We start from the raw sequence: 27,951 nt of genomic DNA, 5'->3' as shown, positions 1-27,951 counted from the left end.
CCCTGGGAGCAGGAACACAATGGTGCGAAGGAGCAGGCTCAGCAAACACAGACTCTTCTAAAACGTTTTTTAACTTCCTACCACCACCACGTCTAACAGTCTTAATAGTCTCAGTCTTAGCAGTGTTCATATGATTGTTAGTCTCCAGCTCCGAGGAACGACAGCAATCACAACTCACCACCGGGAGTTGCTCCGCAGAAAAAGAGTGGTGACGGTGTGAGCGTCGCCTCCTCCGGGAAGTGGGAGGTGGCGAACTGGGCTGCGAACCCTCCAAAGGACCGGGCTGCGATGAGGAAGCAGAGAGTTTGTGAAGCTCAGAACACGGCAGACCCAAAAACAGAGCGAAGGACTGCAGCGGAGTGAGTCTAACGTCCGGTGTCACATAATCTCTCTTCCTCCGCCGCTTAACTCTCTTGTCGGACTGGTAATCCAGGGGTGAAGGCGGAGGTGTAGCGACTGGAGAGAAGGAGCACGTGCTCAACCTGATCGCCCGAGGCATAGACACTGGCTCGGCCGTAGCCATTTGGAGGCTGCGGGGCCCTCCCAAAGCCAAACGTGACCCATAGAAGGGTGACTGGAGCTCCTGGGCATGCTCAGCTTCCTCCCTCACGATCTCCTTGAGGAAGGCAGAAACTGCGGGTCGCTGATACCACACGGAGTCTGCTAGGTCCATGTTCTGGTCGCGATCTTCTGTTAGGTGTGGCTGTGTGCAGGCAGGAATAGGACCCAAGGTGCAGACTCCGGAGACAGACGTGAACTCAAAAAGGCTTTAATTTGGTACTCAAAAATATAACATAACTGAAAAAACTCAAAACAAACTTAAACCAGAGGAATGACAGAACACACAGCTAAGAAAACGGTAGATCGCAACACAGACACTAAGAAACACAGGGCTTAAATACACAGAGGGAGCAATCAGGAAATGAGTAACAGGAGGGAAACACAGCTGGGGCAAATCAGAACTGACGAGACCAAAGAAGCGTAAACTGAACACACTGAGAAAAGACGGAGACCTTCAAAGTAAAACAGGAAACACATAACACAGACTGAACAAAGACACAGACTCACATGCAGGCACTACAGAGGGAACAGAGACGTGGGATCAGGGCAGACACAAACACTGACTGAACACGGGGATATAGGAACTAAGGATACAGAGACGCGAACTAGACAAGGGGATGCAGGTGATAGGGGAGACAGAGCAACTAAAGAAGACAGAGACCTAAGCCATAAGACAGAACTCAAAGAAACCAAAAACTAGACAGTATAAATAATATCATAAACTCAAAAACCCTGGGTCGATGACCCAGGCATCCTAACAGTATGGGTCTCCAGCTGCACCACAGCACACAAAAAGGTGCTTCAGACTCAAGGACAGCTTTTACAACACGGCAATAGCCCTAAATCAATGCTAACACCTGACCTGTTTGGCTGCCTCCCTGGACTTTTTGGGGGGTAACAAGAATAACAATAATAATATTCATATTTATAACAAGGTACAATAATAATAATAATAATAATAATAATAATAATAATAATAATAATAATAATAATAATAATAATGTGCAACAATAACACTGTGCAATAAACATACACTTATTCTTCTTTTTATTACTTACTGTGTTGTGTTGTGTAGTGTTGTATGTAGTCCTGACGTGGGACAGTTTTCCACGTTTGTACTATTGTACTGTGTATGACTGTGCAATGACAATGAAGTTATCTTATCTTTATGTTTGACACACAAGGCAGTCTTAAAATCTTAATTTCGTAACTTCTGGTTCTTATAACTTGAAACTTATTACCCATACAATAAAAACTCTCCATAGAACATACTATACAGGACACAGGATGTTACAAATGGGCCTTACAGGCTCAAACATATTGCCTGGTGGTTCGGGCATCCTTGTTAGATGCCCGAACCACCTCAACTGGCTCCTTTCGATGTAAAGGAGCAGCGGCTCTACTCTGAGCCCCTCCCAGATGGCCAAACTTCTCACTCTATCCCTAAGGGAGAGACCAGCCACCCTTCAGAGGAAGCCCATTTCTGCCGCTTGTATCCACAATCTTGTTTTTTCAGTCACTACCCACAGTTCGTGACGATAGGTGAGGGTAGGGACATAGATCTACCGGTAAGTTGAGAGCTTTGCATTTACACTCAGCTCTCTCTTCAGCACAACAGACCGGTACAGCGTCCGCATGATGGCAGCCGCAGCACCAATCCGTCTGTCCACTTCCGGCTCCCTTTTCCCATCACTCGTGAACAAGACCTAGAGACACTTAAACTCTTCCACTTGGGGCAAGAACTCGTCCCTGACCCGGAGTGGGCACTCCACCCTTTTCCGGCTAAGGACCATGGCCTCAGATGTGGAGGTGTTGATTCTCATTCCCACTGCTTCACATTTGGCTGTGAACCATTCCAAAGTGAGCTGGAGGCCATCACCTGCTAAAGCCAACAGAACCACATCATCCGTGAAAAGCAGAGATGAGACTCTGAGACCACGCAAGTGAAAGCCTTCCACCACTTCACTACGCCTAGAAATTTTGTCTATAAAAATTACGAATAGAATTGATGACAACGAACAGCCCTGGCGGATCCAATCACCCACCAGGAACGCGTCAGACTTATAGCTGAAAACCTTCAGGACTGTCTCTGGCTTAAGGAATACAATTTGTTTTCATCCTGGCTTGTTTTTATTATTTAACTTTTTTGTGTAAAATAGTTAATTTAACAAGATTTAAGTGAGTAACTTTTTATTCATTTTAATGCAACACACAATGTGACTGAGATGTGTTCAAAATACAAAGCTTACAACTAAAAACATACAGGTTAAAGACAAAACCCCCACAAACATTAACATTTTGTGTTATTTTATTGTAAGTAAAGTACCTTTCGGGGTCAGCACATCAGATCATCTGCCTCCATCTCACCCTGTCCCTAGTATCCCACTGTGTGTCACTGGAAGATCTCCAATTTCCTACTTCTAAATGTGTCGAACCAGATGCTTATTTTGGATTACATTAGCTTTCTCTCCAGTAATAGTTTGAGGAGTCATTTTTGATCTGTGTATGTCCTCCAACATCCACATTAAACACATATGTAGAAAATAGGTAGAAAATTAAAAACCTCCTATAGAGATTGAAAATGTGACATTCTGGGGTAAAACCGCAAAGGATTCTGGGAACACGTGGCAAGCGGTACTAGCGCACGCAGGCTTTCACATGAAAACTATCACACAAAAAGAAACACAAAAAATGACAAGAAGCTGTTGTATTATTAACTGCAATAGCCAGTTGCATGACAGCCACGGGAAGCCGACGGGTAAAGAGATCGTTTTTTATCGGATTACGTCGTGGAAGAGAAATTGTTCAGGCCGTGTTTCCGATGCGACAAAAAGCTGACGGATGGCCTGGATTGCAGCCATTCGAAGACCAAATATAACATCTCAGAACACTCCAGCTCACAGGTTAGTCTGCTCCAAGCATTTCCACAAAGGTAAGTCTTCTGTTGTAGTTGTTACGTAATTTATCATAACATAATAGTTGATGTAGGTTACAAATAAGTGTTCTATTGATTTGAATTGAATTCGTTGTGCTATGCTGCTTTGTTCACTGTGGCTTTGCGGGCTAATGTTTGTTGTGTTTTGTAGGAAAACCAGCCTACAAAAGGCTGGAATGCGATCCAGACTGGGGCCCCTCTATCAACCTGGGTCATACCGAGTTTAAAGCTGCTACCACAGCCAGATTTGATCGGTTAAAAGAGAGAGAGCGATATCAAAACAGCCACGAAACGTCCCGCATATATGTGCCCAAGGGTTGTATTGAAGCAATCAAGTCATGAATAACTGTTTTCCAGTATGTTGTTTTGTTGTTGTTTTTTTGCATTGTTGATTTGTTTTACACCGAAGCAGCTAATAAAGCATAATGAAATACAATTTTGCGTCTTTCTTGTAAGATTCTATATTAGAATTCAACAATAATGCCAGTTATAAATAAGGACAATAAATTCAAATCACCAAAGTAAACGGGACCTGGGCTTGTTGCAGGGATCTGAAGTTAATAAACATCTTGTGAGTGTATGCATACTTTTTACAAATGTAAAAAGTATCCAGATAATAAAGTTTATTTATGTACATTTATAACAAAAAAAAGGGTAAAACTATATTCACATAAAAGATCCCATAATAGATGTTAATCCAGGGCAGGAGCCTTGACAGCAGCATAGACGCTGTCTTCCTCTGTTGGTTTTTTATGTCTTTCCGCTGATTTACTCACTTTTTTAAAAGTTGCTGTAGAATATACCAACGTATCCTCATCTGTCTGAGGAAGCAGAACATGTTAGAGATTAAAACATGCATATAACTAACAGCTTTTTTATATATTTAATTACCTGTGGAATTTCCTGATCACCACCTGAAGTTCCATTTGTTTCCAGAGCAGCTGCAGTTGTAAAAAAAAAAAAAAAAAGAGAGAAGGAAATAAAACAGTCAAATGAGCTAACTTTTGCCAAATATGGTTTGACAGATTGATGTACAGTGTGTGTAATTTTGCTTACCATTAGAGTACACATGTGAATTCTTCTTTAGTTTTTTGATGGAATAGACTAGAAAGGCTACAACAATCACACTTATAGCCAGAGTAGCGATAAACAGGTAAAAAAATATGTTGTCCCTTTTTGATTTGCTCCTGTCGACTGCTGCCATGGAAAGAAAAGACGTAAATCATGGATATTAAAAATGATTACAAGTATTAAAAAATTTGGGGGGTTTCGGGGGAAGTTGATTAGGTATTACAGAATCTTGGCTAAAAAAACTAAATATAATCAAATGCACAGATTTTCTATTTCTGGCATTATATTAAAATGTGATAGAATTACCTGCAGTATCCCCTTTTTTATCCCCAGAAAATGACTCTACACACGTGGCCACCGCACAGTAATATTTCTGAGAATCAAAAGAGCTGAAGTTTCTGAAGTAGCTGTAGAAACATGCCTTTGCTGAGAGTCCCTCGGGATTCTTTTCATATTCATCTTCACCATTAACACAACTATAATTTAAATCCAGGTGTGACTGATGTGATTTGGCACTTAAACAGAACATCTTCTTATCAGTGGGACAACTTTTATTCTGAAAGTCACGGAGGATCAAACACGGCAGTGTCACTGTGTGCTCCAGATGGACAGGATCAGATGGGAGAGCTGTAGTGAAAGCAGCTTCTGGTCCTGAGAAATGGAAACAAATAAAAAATTGTAAAAAATTGCTTTTAATTTTTTTAAGATACCTTGCATCTGTCTATTACCAGCCATTTCATTTTGTACAAAATCACTCTTCTTCTACAAAAAACAAGTTTGTGTGTTTCCATCCGACCAGATGCCGTTTTCTGCACCACCTTTCCAATGTCCTTACACTTATCATGACACTGTGTTTATGTGCTAAAAGAGTCCTTGTAGTCCTTGTTACTAAAACCAAAACTGTACTCACTACATTTCAACTTTTTCCCTTAAAATGGTATTGGGATTGTTTTCTCCAAAAAGACGTTTAACTTGGATCTCAAATTTTGACTTCGCAAGGTGTCCATAATAATATTGGGTATACTCTGTCGTAGTGAACTCATACATACACACACATATAAAGAAATAAACTATCGAACTTTACACACACAATATGCAAACATGGATTTAGGAATAAAAATATCTTGTGATATTATTTTGTCTACTTACCTTCAACTTTCAGGAATGTTCCTTTCAAAAATATTAAGTCTCGACTTAATGTTTTCACACAGAAGTAAACTCCTGTATCACTTTCCTGTACTTTTTTAATATATAAATCAAATATTCCATCCTCTGTAGCAGTTCTAATGCGCTGATCAACCCTCTGAGAGCTAAATGACCTTCCAAAGATTTTAGGAAAATTTCCAGAAACAAGCTTGATCCAAAATAAGGTTCCCATAGACCTGCGGGGGCATGTCAGCTTTATATTCGCTCCAACATGTGCAGTCTTTGTCTCAAAAATCTGCTCTTCTAAGCAATCTGAAATAAACCAAACAAAAAGTCAGCCCAGTCAGTCATTAGCAAGTAATGGAATCATCTACACTTCAAAAATATATCAGCAGCACAGGCCTTTAATTATACTTACACACAACACTGAGCATCAGCAAGTAAAATATAATCCTCATTTCTGATGTTCTTTCTTGATACTGCTGGGATGCAAACTTAATTAAATGATTTGTCTAAATATAATCATATCGAGTGGGAGGAAACAATTGCAGAGCACTCTGATTGGCTTCTTGTTAAGTTGTTTCACTGCATTACAGGAGTGGAAACAATGTCAAATGTGTTTCCAGCATAAGCACATGAAACAACACCAATTGTAAGACGCGTCATCTTATATTTGTGGGTTTCTCAACCTGAAACCTAGAGAAAGCAAGAAAGACAGATTGGTTTAGACTGTGCCAGCTGGAAGCATATGTGGAAGAAATGATATAGAACTTGACACACACCTCCAAATAAAATCCAATACAATCATGTAAGAGACATTATGATAAACATAAAGTACATTATGTATTACTGTTACTATGTCAACCACTGTTTATAGATTAAAAAGATCTCAAATTGAGATTCTAGGTGGATTTTACGCTTTATTATTCCATTCATATTTCCGTGATTTTAAGGAGCCTTCATGTTTTCCAGTCTACGTGTCACTGTTCAGCCAGATTTTTCAGATTTTCCATGCAGGTTTAAAAAAGGGTCCTGTTTTGTTTGGCTGTGGAACTATGTTAAAATTGATACTGATGACTGAACTTAATCCACAGATCTGTTTGGTTAAGTTCAGTGATCTCTCTCTCCCTAGCCACCAGCTCTAGGGAACAGACAATCTAGAGATATCCAACGTTTCCAGCTTGTCCTGTGTCAAAGTTAAACAACTAAATTCAAATAAAATAAAATATAATTTTTTTAGACTTTTAGACTTTGACTTTGGCCATGGCAAACAATCCATTATGAAAGCATGCTACTTGACAGGCATGTTATGAAACTAATCATTAGGTTGTTGGTTCAGTGTTTTAACCCATCCATTTTCTTCCACTTATCCGGAAGTGTAAGTGCTTAGGTTTGGGGGGGAGCAACCTAAGTAGAGAGTCCCAGACCTGTCTATCCCTAGCCACCAGCTCTAGCTTGTCTGGGGGAACAGACAAGCTAGAGATCTCCAGCATGTCCAGCGTGTCCTGGGTCCGCCCTGGGCCTCCTCCTGGTGGGACATGTCCAGATACTTCACTCAGGAGGTGCCCGAGCTATCTGATGCCCAGGTTCGTTAGATAGCCGAACCACCTCCTTACTTTGATGTGGAGGCATAGCAGGTCTACTCTTACTGTGCATCGCTGGAAGCGGATGAGATAAGCATTTGCTGAACACTGATTGGTTAACAAGTCATCCAGATTAGGGAAGAGAGCCCCAGTTGAGTTCATAAAATATGAAAAACACAGACAAATAAACCATGCCTGGACTTTCAGCGAACACACTCGCACTGCTTAACTCCCAGCTTGTTATATGGGAATATTTGAAAAGGATTTAAATGTACCAGACACATGTTCTGTTTTTTTCTTGTGCTAGGTTAGTTTTGTGAAACTCAGCAAAATAAGTTTATAGTGCCAGCATTAAAGGTAAATGAAAAAATAAATTAGAATATGCAAATCTCCCAAACAGGTCAGGTGCCTTCACAGACTGCCTGTCAGGGCATCAAAGAACCAACATCAATGGACACCTTATCAGTATTTGGTGCCCTGGGTTGAAAAGATTTCTTTTTGAAGAATGGATTTACAACTCTTAACACTCTATCCGGTCTTTAAGTCTGACATCATTAGCTGTGTCTGGGCCCAACTACGCTGGAGGTCAAACGATTACTGCGGCATCACTCAGAGTTGAAAAACTGTCTAAATTCTTTTGTCTGTAATAAAATGATCAGTGTTCTGCTCTACCAGGTGTAACAAGTAAGTTTAACGTCCAGGCATCCATGAAAACAGAATTTATGAAATTTAACGGAGTTAGAAGTTAGCAGGGAGTTAGCTTGCTAGTTTCCATCTAAATATAATATACCATGTTCTGAGTGAGGGATTTCTGAAACAAATTAAGACATACTATCACTTCCAACATAGCTGAAGAAAGAAAACTAAACAATAGTGACGTTTGGCCAGCTAGTATATGATGATGTGCTAACTAATCGCTAGTAACACAGCTATGTTAGCGTAATATAAACAATGAAGCTGGAGGATGAACGCTAACTTTTTTCACTCAATAAAAGTTAAAGTGAGGTTAAAGTGTGGTTAGGTATGCAATCGCATGGCAGGATGCTATAAACGTCAGTCAGGAGAACAACTGCAATATAAGATTAGTCATTAATATACTGCTGCATGGGCTGGGCTGTAGTTACATTGTGAGGCTTTAAAAACTGAGCATTAAAATGAATTGCGGTAATAAAAACCGCAACTAAACCAAGGCACAATGTACATTTCAATTCCTTTAATTTTAAATATGTTTATATTGTCTATCCTGTAAAATAGTCAGATGTCTATTCATATTAATGTACAGAATTCACCTGCTTGCTGCTACTACTGCACATTCACCCAGTGTATATACTATATGTATATATATATATATATATATATATATATATAATGTTCTTCCTCTACACCCCCCCCCCCCCCCCCCATTTTGTCAGAAAATGTCAGGCTACATTTCACTGCGTGTTATACTTGTATAACTATGCATGTGACAAATAAAGAACCTTGAACCTTGAACCTTGAAACCGAGAGAGGCCGACAGTGATCACCTACTGTTTTCAGGGGCTTGTTGAGGTTAAATAGACATACAAAGCATTAAAACATGTTAAAAGCACAACAGCCTTATTAAACACAGGGTAGTTTGGGCCCGGAAGCAGGCATCACTTAAAGACCGGATAACCTGTAAGACAGCTCCAGATTCTTGAGAATCCCCCAAAAAGGAGGAAATCTGATGGAAAAAAGTGTTAATTACACGTTCATTTTAATTGATGTACCACAAATAGGTTTTTCATACATATATGACCCATCAAGGACTGTAGATGTATGATTCCCCCAGTCAATAATCGAATAGTATTAATAAAACCCAAGTTGGGTAATGTTTGTACAAAACAGAGGATTTAAGTAAAATTCTCATTTATCAAGTCAGTGTGGCAGTGTGCAGAATTTGGTTTTGCTATCTAACTCAATTTTTCTTCAGCACAGCTGCACTTTCTTTACTTTCTTTACTTTCTTTTTTCCAACTCATGGGTTTAAATTTTAATGAGCACTTCAAATAATGTAGTTTCCTAAGTTTTGATATACGGCTGAGAAAGTTCTTAGATTTAAGGCAGAGAAGGCTGCTAGCTGGCTGCTAGGCTTTAGCTTGAGCTAATTTTAGGTTTAGGTTTAGGTTTTTTGTCCCACTGCATCTGCAAATTTACTCAGACACTAGTTATGTTAAACCGAAATAATAAGTTTGAAGACGCTCAAACTCTCTGTCATCACCATCATGCAATTGTAATTAATTATATTATTTTTAGGACAAAGAAAGCAGCAAAAAGTCTGACACTATAAATGATTCACTTGCATCAAATAATTACCAAAATTATATGTGTGGGTTTCAGGCAAAACTACTCTGTACCTACTGGCAGTAAAAATCTAATAAATAACTGTAGAAAATCTTTCAATGTGGAGTATTTTGTGTTAGCACTGATGTATTTTTGACTACAAGCCATAATGGTCTGACAGTGTAGTTGTTTATAAAAGGTTGCACAAAATCACATCATTATTGTTTCAGTTTCAGTCAAAGCTAGAAATCTGAATGTTGTATATCACAGTCCTGCTCACAGCCTATATTTTTAGTCTGCCTCACCACTACTTAGAGAGAGAGAGATGAATACAAGCTGGGGTTTTGCTATGCAGTAAACTCGTATCCACTGATACTTTGCTGTGCCCAGCTTCTAATTATTCTAAGATAAATGTAACGAACAACACTTGATATCTTTGTTTAATCTCCCCCCAAAAAAGATTCTTTACATAATCCTTCGCAGCGAAATGCAGAAACAAATACACAGCAGTCGTCACTGACAAACAAATGATGCATGGAAACTTTGCAGCATGCATTTCCGTGGTTGGGCTTTCAAAAAAGGTGTGAGTACAAAGGGGCTTTTCTTCCTGTCTCGCTCTCGACCATCTCAGGAAGCTGGTCTTGAAGCACTGTTTTATCAGTTTTTTAAAAAGCATGTAGAATGACGTTATATAACCGTTACAAGTATTATCCATACCAAAACAGCACAGAAAAGTAGTTAAAGGAGAAACAAAAAGTGCACATGATCACCTTCTCAGCTACACTGACCACTTTTATCACACTTATTTGTGGTTCTTCATAGCTGTTGATGGAAGAGAGGAGGTGTCAATCACTCCCCCTACCCCAACTGGGCCTCTTTGTCAATGTCTTAAAATGTTTGCTTCATTGCTGACTGTAGGTATGAAGCTTTGGTATAGTGTGTTGTCACACACCTCACTTAGCACCGAGGTGGGCATGTGGCTTGACAAAACTAATGATGAACAAATCAATAAGTATACATTTAAAAAATCCGTTGTTTAGCTAAAACGAATCTCCTGAAGCCTTCCTGTAGCTCCTCTCTCACTTCATATCCTGTTTAAGCTCACAGTGAGGCCTGTTCTGAAGAAATGCCTTCAGTGGTCGGTCAAAGGGCGGAGAAATGGCGTACCGCAGCATTTGTTTGTAACAGTAGTTGTTGCATGTGCCTCTGCTTGTTATTCTCATGAAAGAAATGTAGAGAACTTTTGGAAAGTGCGATGAACCCTAAAACAAATAAATATTTTAAAACATTTTTGACAAAGAGATTAATTGTTTTAATGACATAAAATGCCATGTGTCGACTTACAGCTGTGGAAAGCTGTGGTGGATATATATGCAATGCTTCACCCAAACCAACTCCTAAATCAAATAAATTACTATCCATCATGGATCATTTAACCACCCTCTGAACCACTTACTGGACAGGCATTAATTTCTCAAATAGACTGATTCAGTTCTGCACCCCAAGGACAGAAACAGGGCAACTTACTTAAGCACAAGTACCAGCCTACAGATTCAACAAAGTCATTGCAGTCACATTTTAAATGCTCTGCACTCGCTTCAGAACACCATTCTTACGCAAAGAACATAAACCTGGAGGTGATAAGAAATTTTTGACTGAAGTGGGGATGCATGTTTGAATAAATCTATAAATGCAAAGAGCTGAGACTTGGATAAAAGACAGTACAGATTCAGTCAGACTAGGCTGTGTCCAGCCTAGTGCAAAATATAATTTAAAAAGTAGCAATTAAAGTATTAAATTATTAAATCTCCTACATGTCCATTTTCTAATCTCTTTTTTTTCCTTTGATTGTTGCTTTTTGTTTTTTGTACACACACTACTTGCACCTGAAACCCACAGAGATAACTATAGACAGACTTGATGCATGACAACTTAGTCATTGCTGTGGTTGAGCTTTCAAACAGAGGAGTGAATACAAAGGGGTTTTCTCTCTGTGTCTCTGTTTTAATCTCAAGCAGTTGGTCTTGCACCAGTGTCTTATCTATTTTAGGACACTGAAATAACACTATATTATTACCACGAATCATATTTAAATTAGAACAGTCTAGAGAAGCTGTTGAAAGACATCTGAGAAAAGGACACACACTCAGACCTGTTCAGTCATGCTGGGACTAGTTTTACTTTACTTTGGGGTTTTTTCCTATGTAGTTGCGAAGAAATGGAGGAGGTGCTGATAATTCACTCACTCTTTTTTCTTTCTTGTTTTAATAATAGCAACATTTCACAGCATTGTGCAGGAGGTTTGACATCCTCAAAGAAATAAATTCCAGTGTGCATTATTTAGTACAGTTGTGGACTTTCACCCTGTCAAAATTAAAATGATCTACAATGTGCAACATTACTACAGCATGAACAAAAAAAACGGAACAATACACTACAAAATTGCAAAACTATGCTGTTTACTTAGTGTTTTAACCTTAAGAGAGCAGCATTTGTCTCTTTATAAAGGTTTAAAAAAGCCCACTCAAGTGTCTTGTAGCTCTTCACTTGCTTTATATTTGATGAGCGCTCATAGTGTGGTCTGTTCTGAGTCAACAGCTTCTGTGGTCAGCCATAGAATGGAGAAATGGTACCTAACCTAACCTTGGTCTGAAAGTAAAGATGTTATGTGCTGCTTTGCTCGTTGCTCTTGACATGCAGAACAGCATTCACTGAAACCACAAGTGAAAAGCTGAAAAGAACATATTCAGACTCCTAAACACACGTTTAGTCCTTAACGTTAATAATAGTTAGTAGCTGAGACGTCTGTCTTGCTCTGGAGTTTTGTGCTGCTCCTGCTAAAATAACCTTTTTGAGTGTAAGCCTTTAGCCATTACTTTGCGTTTGTCGTTGGCACATAAAAAGATAAAAAGAACACTTTTTAAACAAAAACCTTTGCAGTTCATCCTGTGTTTTCTCTATATTTATACCAGTTGCTAAAATGACAAAGCTCTGCCTCAGTGACTCAATACTTCCTTCCTAACAAGCTTACAGACAAGGCCTCACTCCTGCCCTCACAGAGATCTGGGTCAGAGTTCATGTTCACTTTGCTGTCTATGTGGAAAGGTCAGGTGTTCAAATCCTTTCATTACCCAGGCTATTTTTTCTCATTCATTATATTAATTAGGTTTACATTTGATTATACTTTGACTTGAATTAAACCTGATTAATGATTAGCAGAATCACATACAAATGAACGCTGATGTAACACTCTTTATCACTTTATTATTATTGGTTTACTACTTTTTAAGTCCTTTTATCCCTCTTTTGAATGGAGATGAGTCAACCAGGGGATCTTAATCTCTCTGACATGGAAGAAGACATGTATCAAGCTTAACAGTGAAGAGTAAAATGTCGCCATTTCTAGATGACTTTTAGTAAGATCGCACTGCCTAGAACATAGCTCTCTCTCTTATGTTTTTGTTTTTTTAGTGAACATAAGTGCCTCCAATCATGTTGGACATGTCAACTCTGGACCAAGCCAGCAATTTGGTAAATATGGCTATTGGGTATTAGGATATTTCCTGAAAAGGGAAGCAAAGCAAATATTTCTGACTCCTGCATTATTCCCAGTTAAATACAATCTGAAATGCCTGTGATTTCAGACTGTGAACTACGTAGGAGTGGGAGTTTAAGTGTTAATTTGGGGCGGGTGTAGCTCGGGAGGTAGAGCAGGTCATCTACTAATCAGAAGGTTTGTGGTTTGTGTCACATATCCTTGGACAAGATGCTAACCCCTCGTTGCAGCCAATGCATATGTCATGTGTGTGAATGTTAGACAGAAAGAACTTGTTTAGAAAAATCATAGAAAAAAAATATTTGGGTGAATGAGAGAAGTTGTATAAAGAGCTTTGAGTACTTAGAGTAGAAAAGTGGTTTATAAGAACCAATGCATTTACCATTGCTTCTGTTGTGGAAGTTTTCCATTTAAATGAAGCCTGCAGACGAGCGGTGAGCGGTAGCTAACATTCTTTAATCAAACACACAAAGAACAGACAACCAAGCTTGATGAAGTCCCTGCATGACCGCGGGACAGACGGTCAGCAGAGTCTCCCTGAGCCCAGCATGGCTCTCAGTTAAATACCTTCTCCAGGAACAAAAGGCAGTACACAGCTGTTTCACACCTTAAGGTTCACACTCCCTTGCTACCTCCCAGAGTCCTCGAAGAGACAAAAGCTTCTTCCTGTGGAGTTGTCTGTTTCCTCACAACTTCCTTACTACACCCCCACCATTTGTCTTACTGTATGAGTGTGAGACTTGTTAAAATCCAGTGGCACCAAGGTATCATACAATAAAATAATGTGATTAATACATAAGTAAAAGAAATTCCTATACACTTCACAAGGACAGAAAGTCACCACCAGACCATGTGGACGCTGTTAGATTGGACTTTCACAACTCTCAGTGTAAGCCACCTGTACTGCTTTCACTCATGTTGGTGCAATGAAACAAACAGTAACTGAACTAAATGCATTTTACTTTGATTCACTGCACCAACATACATGTCATTACTTAGATGTGTTCACCAAATGTCCCCTTACAAACATACTATGCCACTTATATGGAACAAAAAAAGAAAGGATATTTCATTACAACAAGATGCATGAATGATGCAGAAAACGTCCTTTTAACTGCTCACTGTTGCACATTTCATTGTCTTTTGTACAGATGAAAATAGCTGTTCGCTTTGTATAATGTTAAATCTACAGACTTGTATGACATGTGAGTCACCTGGCTGAATCCATCCATATTGTTCAATAAATCTGAAGCTTCTTTAACGGCGGGACATGAGACAGGAAGTAAGAAAACATGACAGAGAAAAGCAACAATCAGACCACAAATGATCACACCACGATAGGAATGTTAATCTTTTCAGTTCTTAGGTGTATATCGACACATAATAAAAATAAAATAAAATAAAACATCCCCAGCAGGTTTCATAATGATCTAAATGCAACTTCAGATGAACGACAAAACATTACATTGTATCATATTTATGTTACAAAAATTAAGCTAAAATGCAGAATAAAAGACTTTGAATCCTTCCATAGGATATATTAGGAAAAGTAGAAGCAGGTACTGAAATTGATCTTAAGCAAGTTTGCTACCTCTATAAAACCAAAGACCATTGAATTTAAAGAGGCTATACTTTGTTACTATAGCTGTATGCAGAAGTAAACATTTTCATCATCAAGATGCATTTACTATAAAACACATTTAAACTCTAATATATATATAGAAGAACAGCAAAAACCCTACTATGTCTAAGCAAACATCAATTAGGTAATTTCATATCAAATACTGGTAAATATGCCTAACCGAAGACAAACGCCTCGGCAGCTGTATAGATCTGCTCCTTCTTCATAGGTTTTGCATACTTTTTTGTGCATCCATCAACTTTCATTGTGGTAAAAACAACAACAGAAAACATCCATGTGTCCTTATTCTGGGAAAACAGAGTAAATATAATGTATTAGAAATCTCAAAATATTAGAAAAAACAAAAAGTTCTTTACCTCTTGTTTCTTCTGATCAGTAAAACATTTCCTCTGGATATCAGCTTGAATATAGGAGATACAGGTAACAATTAATATAAATGTAAGATTTATGTGGTTCTTTTTCATAGAGAACAATGCAATTTGAATTACCTCTGCAGTGATCACTGTTTTTCTTGATCATCCAAATGAGAGCAACTATAACAATCAGACTTATAGCCAAGACAGTGCACAGTAGAAAAATTGTGCTGCTGGCCGTCTGTGACCACACTCTGGTTTCTGAAACAATATTAAAAGTAAAAACTCAAGTTATGTTGGACAAACACTAAATTGTGTTTAATATCACCTTCAGATTAGATTACTGTTAATGTAAAACCAAAGTGAGTCAATATTTAATATTCAAACTATAGACTGATGTTCTGGACTGGAGAATATTATCATTCATTAATGTGATCACAGGTACCTCGACTGTCCAGTTTTGTTCCATTTCCAAATAATATTTCTCCACATGTGGCCACAGCACAGTAGTAAGTCCCAGAATCAGAGGAGCTGATGTTCTTAGACAAGCGATAAACACAACTCTGCTCAGTCTCAGATCTTTTCTCACATTCATGATGTCTGTTTCCAGCGGTGTATATGATGCCAGGATGAGATGTATTTGCTTCCCTGAACCAGAACACATTGTGACCTCCTGGACATGTCTTTCTGTTAGAGCTGGAGAGGACTGAACACTGAAGAGTCACAGAGTCTCCTGGATGGACTTTCTCCTTAACAAAAGTGTAGTTTGATGTTTTCTGGGTGTTTCCTGATTAATAAAAATGTGTTAACAAAGCACATTGTGAAGGATTCATGTACCGCATCTATAAAATGTGTCTTTAAAATGAATTAGGAGCAAATTAAATGTAAATTAAAATACATTTGTATGAGTATATTAACTGTTTTCTGATCATGCTTTTGACAATTAATAAGCTGTTGTTATAATTTATACTTTACAATTTTACAGACTGAAGCATGTGGCAAAACTCCATGAAAGAAGCGCACATCATTACCTTTTACTAACAAATACGTCCCGGTCCATTCAGTATTCCTACGCCATTCTGTGAATCCACAGTGATAGATTCCCTCGTCCTCTTGATTTGTCTTCAAAATGGTCAGGTTGGTAAAGTGTTTATTGTGATTTACCTTCAATCTGGAGTTATTAAACTCAGGCGCAAACTCAGGTGTTGCAGATTCCCTCATTGTCCAAATTACTTTCAGAGTGTCCCCGGCACGCTGCTTGTACCAGTGGACTTCTTTACGAATGGTCTCAATCACAGGCAGTTGACATGGAATGGTTACAGTTTCCCCAAGTTGAACTGAAGTTACTGGAACAAGTGTATCTAATTTCATAGAAAACACACAGAAATCTAAAACATTAATTCACAATGACACAGGAAAACCACCAAGCAAACAGCATGTATTCAAAACGAAATCAGAAAAAGCACTTACATCCTTGATGGAGAAGAAGGAGCGTAACCCATAACACGATCATCTTGACATGTCTTTTGTTATGGACTTGTAGGTATCTCACTGTTTGTAGGAGGTACTTGGACCTTTTATGTCAAACTGTTACACCGATCTGATTGGCTGATTGGTTATCACAGAATATATAGATCAGAATCAGAGAATGAAGTGAACTTCCTGTCACTTTGTTTCATCCAGGTCTTTTAGGAGTAAAGCGTCTGTTGCTTAGCCATTTCGTCACTCATTTTAAGTATAATACAAGGCATTTTTAAAGTTTTTCCAGCAAGTTCTCCAATGATTAATTTGTCATTTGTTTCTACCTTCTGGCAATAATTCATTTCAGAATTTCTAAATAGACTTCTTGAGCTTCTTTCTACTTTAAAATGTTTAAAATGTTTATAATGTAGGTATGTAAGTGGATTCAAGTCCTATCTGGGGACATCTTAAAGCTTTGCTTTGACCCAGTACATGTTTTTATTTTCGCTTCCTGCCTGGTTAGGTTTAGGCAGTAAAACTAGGTTAGGTTCTGCATCTGAACAGACCATTTTACACCACTAAAATGTTTTAGAAAGCTGTTTCTTATGTTAGCTGAGTTATTGTGCACTACACTATCAAAAAGCAAATGCATTTATTTTTATAGCAGTTATAGGTCCCTTTATCTGGCAGCATGGTGATTTGGTAGTCAGTGCTTTTACCTCACAGCAAGAAGGTTCTAGGTTTGACTTGAGACCAAAGCCTTTCTATGTGGAGTTTGCATGTCCTCTCCGATTACACCTTACTTTCATTGTCTTAGTGGAAGAAAACAGATGGACATATCTTCCCCAGCAAACATTTTGTTCCATTTACAACAAAAAAATAAAGCAAAGTGTCAGATATCCAGTGATATGGCCCACAAATAACTACATTTACCAAATGTTAGGGAAACCTTTTTTAGGCAATTTAAAAAAATAGCTGATGGATCAGATTTTTTGTAGGTCAAGCTCTAATAATGTTATGCTTGCTCCATGAAAGGCTGTATAGCTCCAAGTTTTACGTTATAAGTAGCAACTGCTAAGATTGTGAGTGCCAAAACTGATTAAAGGAGCATTTCCAAAGGAAGTGACAGGTGACAATGTAGAGCAGCGACCATAAAAAATCTATAAAATTTGCATTTCAACATTTCAGGTGGCTGCAGCTGAAATATTTGTTGGTTACATGAAGGTAGTGGGTCTAATGTTAATCTCTCGCAAATTCAAGTAGGTGATTACAATGAGATTGAAGAATGCCATTGATTGATATGTGAGAGGGTGGTAAATGATATGTGAGAGGGTTACCTAGCTAATCGTAACTCGGATTGTCCCCTAGTATGTTTTCACAAAAAAAAACCCCAAAACAGCTGTGAAAAAGGTGTGATTTTGCATTCTCTTATTATCTTATATATATTGGTCAACAAACTCAGTATTGGTTCCATTTCTGTTTGTCTTCTACATACTTCAAAACAATTCTAGGTCATTTTCCCTATAGACAATCCTGCAGTGCTGTATAACTGACAGCCAGGTGGAGGAATGCCGAACATTAGAGGAATATTTTGGGGTGTGCCTTGAGAGAAATCATCTAATTCTACACAGGGATAAAATCAAAGGATTAATGTTCAACTTCAAAGAGAAGAGTACTATTATAAAGCCCTTGTCATCCTGGAACAGGATGCTGATGTCAGGGAGGAGTCCTCACCTGAATGTCCACTTCAACAACGAACTGAACTGGAAGACCAATGGAGAGGGTAAATTAAAAAAAAAAAAAGGTAATGGGTGGACTGCATTTTATGTAATTGTAGGATTTACTGTATCAAAAACCTAAAACTGGTCTGCCTGAAATACTTTGCGACATTTTTCATTTCTGTCGTTTCTGCTTTTTATTGCACTTGATCAAAATATTAAAATACTCGAAATCTTGTCATTTGATCTTTTTCCTTACAAAGGACAGTTACAAACTCTACATTATCAGAGACAACCCACCCAGTCTGCTTGTCAGTTATTTAAGCGGTAAGATACAGTTGCACCAGTAATGGTTGTGGTCACACTCTCTATCCTCTACGCTTACTTCAGAGCGCCACTCTCACTGTGTCACAAAACACACACCGATCTGGAGGTGTCACATAAACACACTGACCTGAAAGCTTCTTCCTCAACAGAGATATATGTGCCAAAGTGACAGAAAACCCAAAAAGCAAATAAAATGCTGCATCTCAAATTCAAGACTTAAATATTTGTACAGACAGTAGAAAGATTTAGGTAATAAAACAAAAATATTTAAGAATCAATCAAGCAAGGCTTTATTCGCCACGTGCAGGTTCCCCTGCAGTGAAATAGGACCCCCGCCCCCCGACCACACACAACACAGACATCACATGGGGATATGGGGATACAGGTCGGAGATCGGTAGCGTTACAGGAAAAAAACCCACTGAAATATACACTACAATGGGAAAGTACAAGAGGAAAAAAGAGACTTCTACTCATGCTGGGCTCCTGGGAGGACAGCATGAAAGTCATTAAAAATCCATGCTGCACAATCATTTCACCCTGGAAAAAGAACAATTCAAAGAAATAATTAAAGCCAGCACTCCTGGCTAAAAAAAATCTTACATTTTTCAAAATCTGTTGAAAAATGTTGGAATATATTGTTAAAGAAAAGCATAACATTACAACTTTGCACTAGTTTCACTTTACCTGATGTTAATGACATAAATTCAAACATATCAGGTTTTCCAGTTGAACTCGCCTTTTCCAGTCACTTTTTATTTTTAACAGAATGGGAAGACAGTAGGGGAATGATGCGAGCATCCATGTGGTATGCACTTTAACTACTTTGACTTTTCAGTCATGGTGTAATCAGCTTCAGTAATGTCTGTTTTGCACTGATTTCTTAAGTACTGGTTTCAATATAAACTTAAATGAAATGAGAAAAAAGAAATAAAAACTCATCATAAGACTGCACTAGAAATGTTGCAGTATGCATGCGGTCACATTTTTATAGATAGAGGTATAGAACAGCAACACATTATAGCTCATTCGCTTTAAGCAAATATCCACAATGTTATATGACATAAAGGGATGATGGGGTGGTAAACAGATCTAATCCAGTCCAAAAGCCTTGACATCCATGTAGATCTGCTGCCGCTTCACTGCATCCTGTCTTTTGTATTTGTCAGCCTTCATCATCGTAAACACAACAGCAGAAAACATCAATGTGTCCTTTTTCTGGGAAAATACAATACAAAAATATTATAAACATTAAAACTTGAAAATCTAACACACTCTACCATTAGGTACTTTACCTGTTGGCTTTTCAAATCACCAAAGTTTTTCTCCAGGACAGCAGCTTGAATATAGGACATATAAGTAATTAATGCAAATGTAAGATTCATAACATCTAGAACTCTGAATAACTCCAACTACCTTTGCAATAATCACTGTTGGTTTTCTTGATTGTGTAAGCGAGGACAGCAATAACAATCAGAACCAGTACAGGACACAGCAGAAAAATAACTGTTGTGGCACTCTGTGACCACACGCTGCACCCTGGGACAATATTAAAAATAAATATATGACAAAATTAAAGTTACACAATCACTTATTTTTCTGATTTTCTAAACAATAGACAGAAAGAGAAGCTGAGAGAGAAACTGGTACCTTGAATGTCCAGTTTAGTTCCTTTTCCATACAATATCTCCCCACATGTGGCAACAGCACAGTAGTAAGTCCCAGCATCAGAGGAGCTGATGTTCTTAGAGAAGCGATACGCACAGCTCTTTTCAGTCTCTGATCTTTTCTCACATTCATGATGTCCGTTTCCATCAGTATAGATAATACTAGGATGAGATCTATGTGATCCTTCTTTGAACCAGAATACCTCAAGACCCCCTGGACATGTCTTATTAACTGAGCTGGAGAGAACTGAACATTGGAGAGTCACTGAGTCTCCTAGACGGGTGGTCTTCTCCTGAACAACGGTATAGTTTGATATCCTCTGGGTGTTTCCTTTGGAATATGAAACCGCATTAACAAATGATACTACAAAGAAAATTTGTATATATATATATATATATTTCAAATATAACTTTAGCTGTAACATTCAGTCTAACGATTACAATGAATATATTTAGATGCATTTGGATTTATACAGAAATTTGAGAAATATAGATGATGTCCAACTGGGAAAGAAAAATCGTACTTAGAGATAACATTTCTTAACATTTATAAAGTGCATTTATAACATCTTAAAATTGCATGAAAGGAAATCACATTATTACCTTTTACTAACAAATATGTCCCCGTCCATGTAGTATCTTGGAGCCACTCTGTGAACCCACAGTGATAGATTCCCTCATCCTCTTGATTTGTTCTCAAAATCGTCAGGTTGCTAACATTTTTATCATAATCAGCCTCCCATCTTGAGTTATCAAATTCAGGTGCAAACCTAGGTGTTACAGATTCCTTTAGTGTCCATATTATTTTCAGAGTGTCTCCAAGACTCTGCTTATACCAGTGGATGTCTCTGCGGCCAGTCTCAGTCTTGGGTAGAACACATGTGAAGGTTACAGGTCCCCCGAGGTGAGCTGTAGTTACTGGAACGAGTGCAGCTAAATAGAAAACGAAAATCTAAAAGTCAGACAAAGCAATGCAGGAAACAGCTTACATGTGTGGGAAAAAATTGTATAAACACTTACATCCTCGATTAACAAAGAGCAGTGCAATCCATAATCTGATCATCTTGTAAAGGCCTTGTGTTATGGACTTAGGTGCTTGACTGACTGTGGGAGGCATTGAAACATGGGCCCTTTATGTCACCCTTCAAATAGATCTGATTGGTTATCTCTGAATACAGATTCAAGAGCTCTCCCTCTTACATTGGTTGCATCCACGTATTTGAAGAGCAAATTAAATGTTTCTCATTCAGTCACTCATTTAAATTATAATCTAATTCATTTTCTATTGAATGTTGTGTTTCATCATTGTTCCATTTCTGCTTGGTTAGCTTTAGCCAGTAAAACCAAGTTAGATGCTGGATTTAAAAGGAGCTTTTTATACTTAAAACCCCTCAGAAAGTTCTGTTTTTTATGTTACCTGAGTTACTGTGCGCTGAAGACACAAGCAAAGATTTTATATGCATTTATTCATACAGATGTCAGAGGTTGCTTACTTTACAATTGGTCAATCACATATTGCACAAATTATTCTTTTTGTGAAGTCCCACAGCTAGACTCTCTGTATTCTTTGTAATTCTGTGAAAATATGAAAACAAATGCATAGATCTTTTTTTATTAATCATATTAGATCACATAACTCCATCTTACTAATCAGTCTAAAGTCTTCAGATGTTGGGTACTTTGGTGATTAGTACTTCTGCCTGACATGAAATAGGTTTTGGGTTTCAAATATAGGTTGGGGCCTATATCTGCATGCCCTCTCTGGATACTCTTGCTTCATCCTCCAATCCAAAGACATGAATGGTGTTAGGTTAATTGGTCATTCTAAATTCAGTAACACGTGTCAGTGTGATAATGAGTGGTTGTCTCCCTGTCACCCATGTAAAAGGCTGTGTCCCAATTAAGAGACTGCACGCTTTAAGTACGCATTTTAAGTGCGGTTACGTCACCACCACGCGACGACGGCTGTCCCAATTCGAAGTGTACTTCAAATGCATACTCCAAATGCGCCGTCGATTTCCCCAAATTTCAAGCGTGGTCCGGTGCACGCTTCGTGGTCCCATATATCCCACAATTCATAGCGCGGCGGTGGGTGTGGATAATTTTGCCGCAAAATACGGCAGAAGGGAGCGGCCGAAGAGGTTGGTTTTTTTTTTCAAAACTTTATTGAAATTATAAAGCGAACAGTCAGTCATTCCAGTTCAATTTGTACAGTAGACATACAAGGCAAATAAGAGTAACAATATACAGTACAATGAAATAAGAAGGATAAATAAATAAAGGATAAAAAAGAAAAAAAGAAAAAAAGGGGGGGGGGGGAATGTGACAGACTTTATAACAACTTTGTATTTGAAAGTTGTGACAGCTCATTCGTTACACATTTCTGAATGAATTTCAATCGAGGATAAACCTTTTATATTGGAAGTTAATTTAAGAGAGTTCGAGTAATATTCAATTTCAATCAAAAACAAATTAAACTAGAAAGTGCATTTTCTGAAGAAACTGCAGTGTGAATGCTTGAATCTGAATGTATGCATTGAAATGAAATAATTACTGAATTTAAGTTAAAAATTTTGAATGAGATAAAAAAAAAAACCCGAATTTAACCTGAAAACAAAAGTGCTGAACTGCTAAAAGCTGAAGGTTACACAGAAGAAGAAGTTGGAAAAAAGCTGAAAATGTTTTAATTGTAAATTAGAAAAACCTAAGAAATGAGAAAAGAACATTTAGAGTCAGAAAACATCTGAAAGAATATTAAAAGGTCATATTCTTTGAATCACTGAATGACTAAAATGTGATCCCTCCACTTGGACCCACACAGTTTAAAAAGTTTACATCTCTGAGCTTTGAAAGACAAGATGTTGGAAAAAGAACAACGATGGCGACGTTTTGAGGGTAAAATGATGGCTTTAACACTGTGGACACAGCAGCAGTTGAAAGAGAAGTGTTTAAGATGAATCTTGGCAGAGTGAGAGAGAGAGCTCGTTAAGCAGGCAGGTGTGAGCCTGGTTGCTATAGTGACTGCACCCAATGGCTCCATACACACGGACACAGACATGCACCTCACTTTTGCTGCTTAAAATGAACAGAAAAGTCAGGCCGAAACAAATCGCTCCCAAATGAAAAGTAAAAGTCGTATTGACAAAATTCTTTCACTGTGAGCGACAGCAATGTCTAGTCTACCAAATTCTCAGTTTTCATGTCTGTGGAGTTTATTATATGGACGTGGTGACAGTGGAAAGACACCATGCTCTTCTGATTTTCAAACGAACCTTCTGAGCCATTTTAACATTAGAGTCTATGGAAGAGTTGGAGGGAGGAGGCTGTGCATTGGTGACATTTATGAAAGAACCATAACACCTAGTACAATAGTAAACACATTGGATGAAAGAGGACAGCCATGGCTACGTTTTGAGGGTAAAATCATACCTGTAGAGCAAACGCTGCGGACACAGCAGCAGTTTTAAAAAAGATTTTAAGATTATTTTTTTTGCTCCTCTCACTCTAGCAGTTGAGCTGCCTCACTCTAGCCCCAACATTCCGTCCCATACACACCCATTATAAACTCTGAAACGGGTGAAAAAACATCATGAAACTTAAACTGGAACTGAAGAAAAAGTATAATAGATATTGAAAAGATAAATACAAGTTGAATAGTTGAATGTCTTGTCTTCGTTTTAAAGTTTGAATGGTGGCTCTATGTGAACGTATGTTGAAGTAGTAAGAGTTTAAAAATGAGTAAGTTGAATGAGAATTTGAAGGGTCTCCCCATTGAAATACATGGGAAATTTTTGTTGAATAAAGTTGAATAAAATTAAAAATATAAATGTTAAAAATGAGAAAAATAGAAGCAATCATGTCCAAAAGAATAGGAATCTAATGGTGTTTGAATGGTTTTTCTAAGTTGAACGGTTTTGAAGGAGTAGGCTTTCAAAAAACGTACGGAATAGATAATAAAATATTATAATAATAAAGATTACAACAACAATACTGTGAATGCTTTTCAAGCATTCACACTAATGATGGGGTTGAGTCTTGAAATTGACATGTATGTATATGGAATTTCCCTAATAAGATGGAGCGGCCGAAGAGTGAACTGTCAAAAGTACTGAATATGACGTCACTTATTTATGTGCGAATGTTTAATTATTAAAGTCAGTCATATATCCACAAACACAACAAGCTGAAAGTCAGTGATATGTGTGTATATATATATATCATAATAATCTGACAATAATATAATATTGGCCATATTATATTTACATTACCACAGTGAGATTGCTTTAGTCTCGTGAACAACATTAACTAATTGTTATTTACTAACTAATCTTAAATGACTGTTCAGCACAGAAATGAAGCCCAACAATCATGTTTTACAGTCCTGTGGTCTCAGCCTCAGATACTCAACTAATCAAAGTGATGTCATGACAAAAATGAATGACTTACAAAACATTTTTCTCCTTCATTTCTGTCAAACAAAGCTGTATGTAACGTGTCTCACGGTTAGTATCATGGTTGCTAGCCAACCTGAACAGCGCGACGAAGCGTATACCGTCCCATTTCACAAGCCTCTCACTTCCGCACTTCTCGTACTTATAGTACGCACCGTACGTAGTACGCGTAGTGCGCGTACTTCAAGCGTGCAGACCCTGAATTGGGACACAGCTAAAAACTGGCAACCTCTCCAGGGTTTACTCCACCACTTGCCCTGTGACAGCCAGCCTCCTGTCACCCTGAAGTAACTAAGTGGAAGAAAACGGATTGATGGATCTTAAAAAGGCTAATTTCATAATCTTGTTTATTTGTAGCAAAATCAAACAGGGTATTTATGGCATGGCTACCATAATCACCATACAGTGATATGGTGGCCAATATAGCCAACATGTTCAAGTTGAGCCTTCACCGCAGTAAAAGCACAAACCAACAGGTGGCATGACAGTGGATATAGCCATCTTGTCAAGTGTGGTGGTGTGGATACAGGACACAAACGCAGGGCTCTCTCTGCAGAATTAGGGATTTTATTTACAGTGAAACAACACTGACGAAAAGTGCAACAGTCCTCTATGTGTGAGTTCCTTTTCCCCTTTCGTGCTCACTCTCCGTTCCCCTGCTGTGACGTCTACTGTGTCCATGGTGAGTGGTGTTTATGTACAAAAGTGCTCAACTCCCTCCACTTGTGCCTGTAAAATAAACAAGCAAACGATGAGTACCTGCCAACTCCACTCTGAAACTCTGTCATACACTTGTTGATGACTCTCAACGATCCAGCTTCGACTGAAGCTCAGCTCAGCTGTTAAATAACTCTTCACATGGGGTTGATCGGCAACAGCTAAGTGTCAGTAACTTTCAAGTGTGGCTGGCTTGGCAGTGGGAAACTCCCTGAACCTGACATCTCCATAAAACCGCCGTACCTCCCCCCCCCCCACACACACACACACACCAGCTCGCACACGGGAAACGAGGGACGGGGACATGGCTGCGGCAGGTCACTCAGCGAGGACTGCAGCCATGACACATCTTACAGATGCTGTAATTTGTAAAGACTAATACCGATAACTCAGACAATATTTTTAAACTGCATTGTCATATTATCTTAGTAAATAGTTAACACATAAATGTTAGGAAAATCTGTTTCTCTAGTCTACAAAAATAATCAGATTTTTAAACCACCCAACAGCAATATGTGTATAATAACGATGAGACAGAAAATAATCCTAACCCGATTTTTAGTAGGGGATCCTCTCCGTTATTCTATTGAGCACATTCCAATTATAAGCAGCAACTACTAAGATTTAGGTTACCAAAGGCAATTAAAGAAGCACATGGGATGACACGACAACGAGCAGAGGAAAACACAGGCTTAAATACACAGAGGAGTAACAAGGGAAGGAGAAACACATGGGGAACACAGCTGGGAGAAATCAAACACAATGAGATGCGGAGGAAGCAAAACTGAATAAACGAACATAAGATATGAGACTACAAAAGGTAAACAGGAAACATGAGACTGGCCCAGAGACATGGACTTGACACTGAGACAAGAAGACATGACAGGGGAGACAGAGATTACAGAGAAGTACAGAACACAGAGATTTTACAGTATAACAAGCTTAATCTCCCCTGCCTGAATGCTTTACAATTTTTGCTGTTTTATAATGCACTTGACCACGATATTAAGATTACATTTTCAACTTTACTGTCACTTGAACGTTGTCATTGTGCAAAGAACGGTGATGACAAACCCAGCCTGCTTGTCCGTTACTTAAGCAGGAAGAGATGCACTAGTATACAGAGCTGAGGAGGTGGTTGTGGTTACACTCTCCATCCTCTACTCTCACTTCAGAGCACCACTCTCACAGTGCAACATAAACAAACTGACCTGGAAGCTTCTGGTGTAATTGAAACATATGTACCAATGTATGTAGTGATAGAGCAATGTGATGTGAATCATAGGAGAACGTGAATAAACGAGCTGAGACTTCAATCTGTATATCTGTACACACAGTGGAAGATTTAGGTAAATTTACAAAGACAGAAGAAAGAAAATGTTCAATCATTTGAATGACGAAAGAAAAAGAGAAAATATTTAAAGAGCTAGTCTAACTACACTTGCTGCTTGACAATAAGACAGTTCAATCAAGTAATAACCTGCAATTTCCTGAGACAGTCCTGTGTCCAGCCTATGCTTACAAATGTAGAGACAGCTGCAAACAAGAAATGTAACAACTGAAAATATACTTTAAATAATATAAATAAAGACTGAATAAAGGCTCAGACTCTTATGTCTATCATCTCCCATGTGGTAATAAGTATTTTGTTTCTGTGCACAAAACTATTTGTACACGATGGATGCAAAGATGAAGATAAACAGAGTTGATGCACAGAAGCAGCATTGCTGTGTTTGGACTTGCAACAAAAAGGGCGGGGTTACAAAGGGACTTTTCTTCCTGTTTTCTTTTTGGTTTCAAAGAGCTGGTCTGGTAGCACTTTATGTATTTTTAAAAGAAAAGTGGAACGGCACTATAATAGTAACTACGCTTAGCTTTTACATCAATACAAGGAGCTGTTAGAGCATATTTGAGGAAGGCACACACAGAGACCTGCTTAGTCATGCTGCAGTTCTTGATCACAGTCTGTGTCTGCAGATATACAACAGATACAGTTTTTGTGGTTGATTTTATTTTTTAAAAAGACACTTAAAAAAAAATAAGCACATTAACGTAGCTGAAATGATCAGTTCTATTTGTTTTTTATAACTAGTCTGTTTAAGTGCCTTAAGGCTCGTCTCGCATTTTATCTAGGGAGAAAGCTCACAGTGATATCTGTTGTGAGTTAACAGATTCAGTGTTTGTTCAAGAGGCAGAGAAATTGGCCATTACAACGTTTGTCTGTCAGTGTATCTGATGAATGTGGCTTTGCTTGCTCTTTTCTTTTGACATGCAAAGGGGCATTCACTACAAGCATAAGACATAAAAAGATAGAATATAAAGACACTTATAGCTCAGATTCTAGTGTTTTTTGCTTGTTTATTTGCTTGTTTTCTTTTCTAAGCAGCAAAAAATTTAACACCGTCTCAGCGACAATTCACACCAGTATCAGTGCTCTATCAAACAGACCTACCTTTGTGGTTTT

At 38.2% G+C, this 27,951-nt stretch overlaps 2 protein-coding genes across 2 annotated transcripts; both read right to left on the bottom strand.

The window, feature by feature from the left end:
- Positions 1-14,813: 14,813 nt before the first annotated feature.
- Positions 14,814-16,678, bottom strand: LOC113028540 (signal-regulatory protein beta-2-like). The gene is made up of 6 exons (XM_026178906.1): positions 16,618-16,678; positions 16,179-16,508; positions 15,593-15,934; positions 15,283-15,408; positions 15,151-15,194; positions 14,814-15,081 (listed from the first exon to the last, which is right to left on the bottom strand). Exons 1-6 carry the CDS (start codon positions 16,658-16,660, stop codon positions 14,950-14,952), a joined length of 1,017 nt encoding a protein of 338 aa, XP_026034691.1. The 5' UTR covers positions 16,661-16,678; the 3' UTR covers positions 14,814-14,949.
- A 3,066-nt stretch (positions 16,679-19,744) lies between these two features.
- LOC113028528 (signal-regulatory protein beta-2-like) lies at positions 19,745-21,436 on the bottom strand. The gene is made up of 6 exons (XM_026178877.1): positions 21,340-21,436; positions 20,923-21,252; positions 20,303-20,650; positions 20,069-20,191; positions 19,948-19,991; positions 19,745-19,870 (listed from the first exon to the last, which is right to left on the bottom strand). The coding sequence occupies exons 1-6, from the start codon at positions 21,434-21,436 to the stop codon at positions 19,745-19,747; spliced, it is 1,068 nt and encodes a 355-aa protein (XP_026034662.1).
- Between the last annotated feature and the right edge of the window lie 6,515 nt (positions 21,437-27,951).

The sequence above is a fragment of the Astatotilapia calliptera genome, chromosome 2 (assembly GCF_900246225.1).
Source record: "Astatotilapia calliptera chromosome 2, fAstCal1.2, whole genome shotgun sequence".
NCBI classification, from domain to species: Eukaryota; Metazoa; Chordata; class Actinopteri; order Cichliformes; family Cichlidae; genus Astatotilapia; species Astatotilapia calliptera.
The sequence above is the reverse complement of the archived record's forward strand: the minus strand, read 5'-3'. Positions and strand labels throughout refer to the sequence as shown.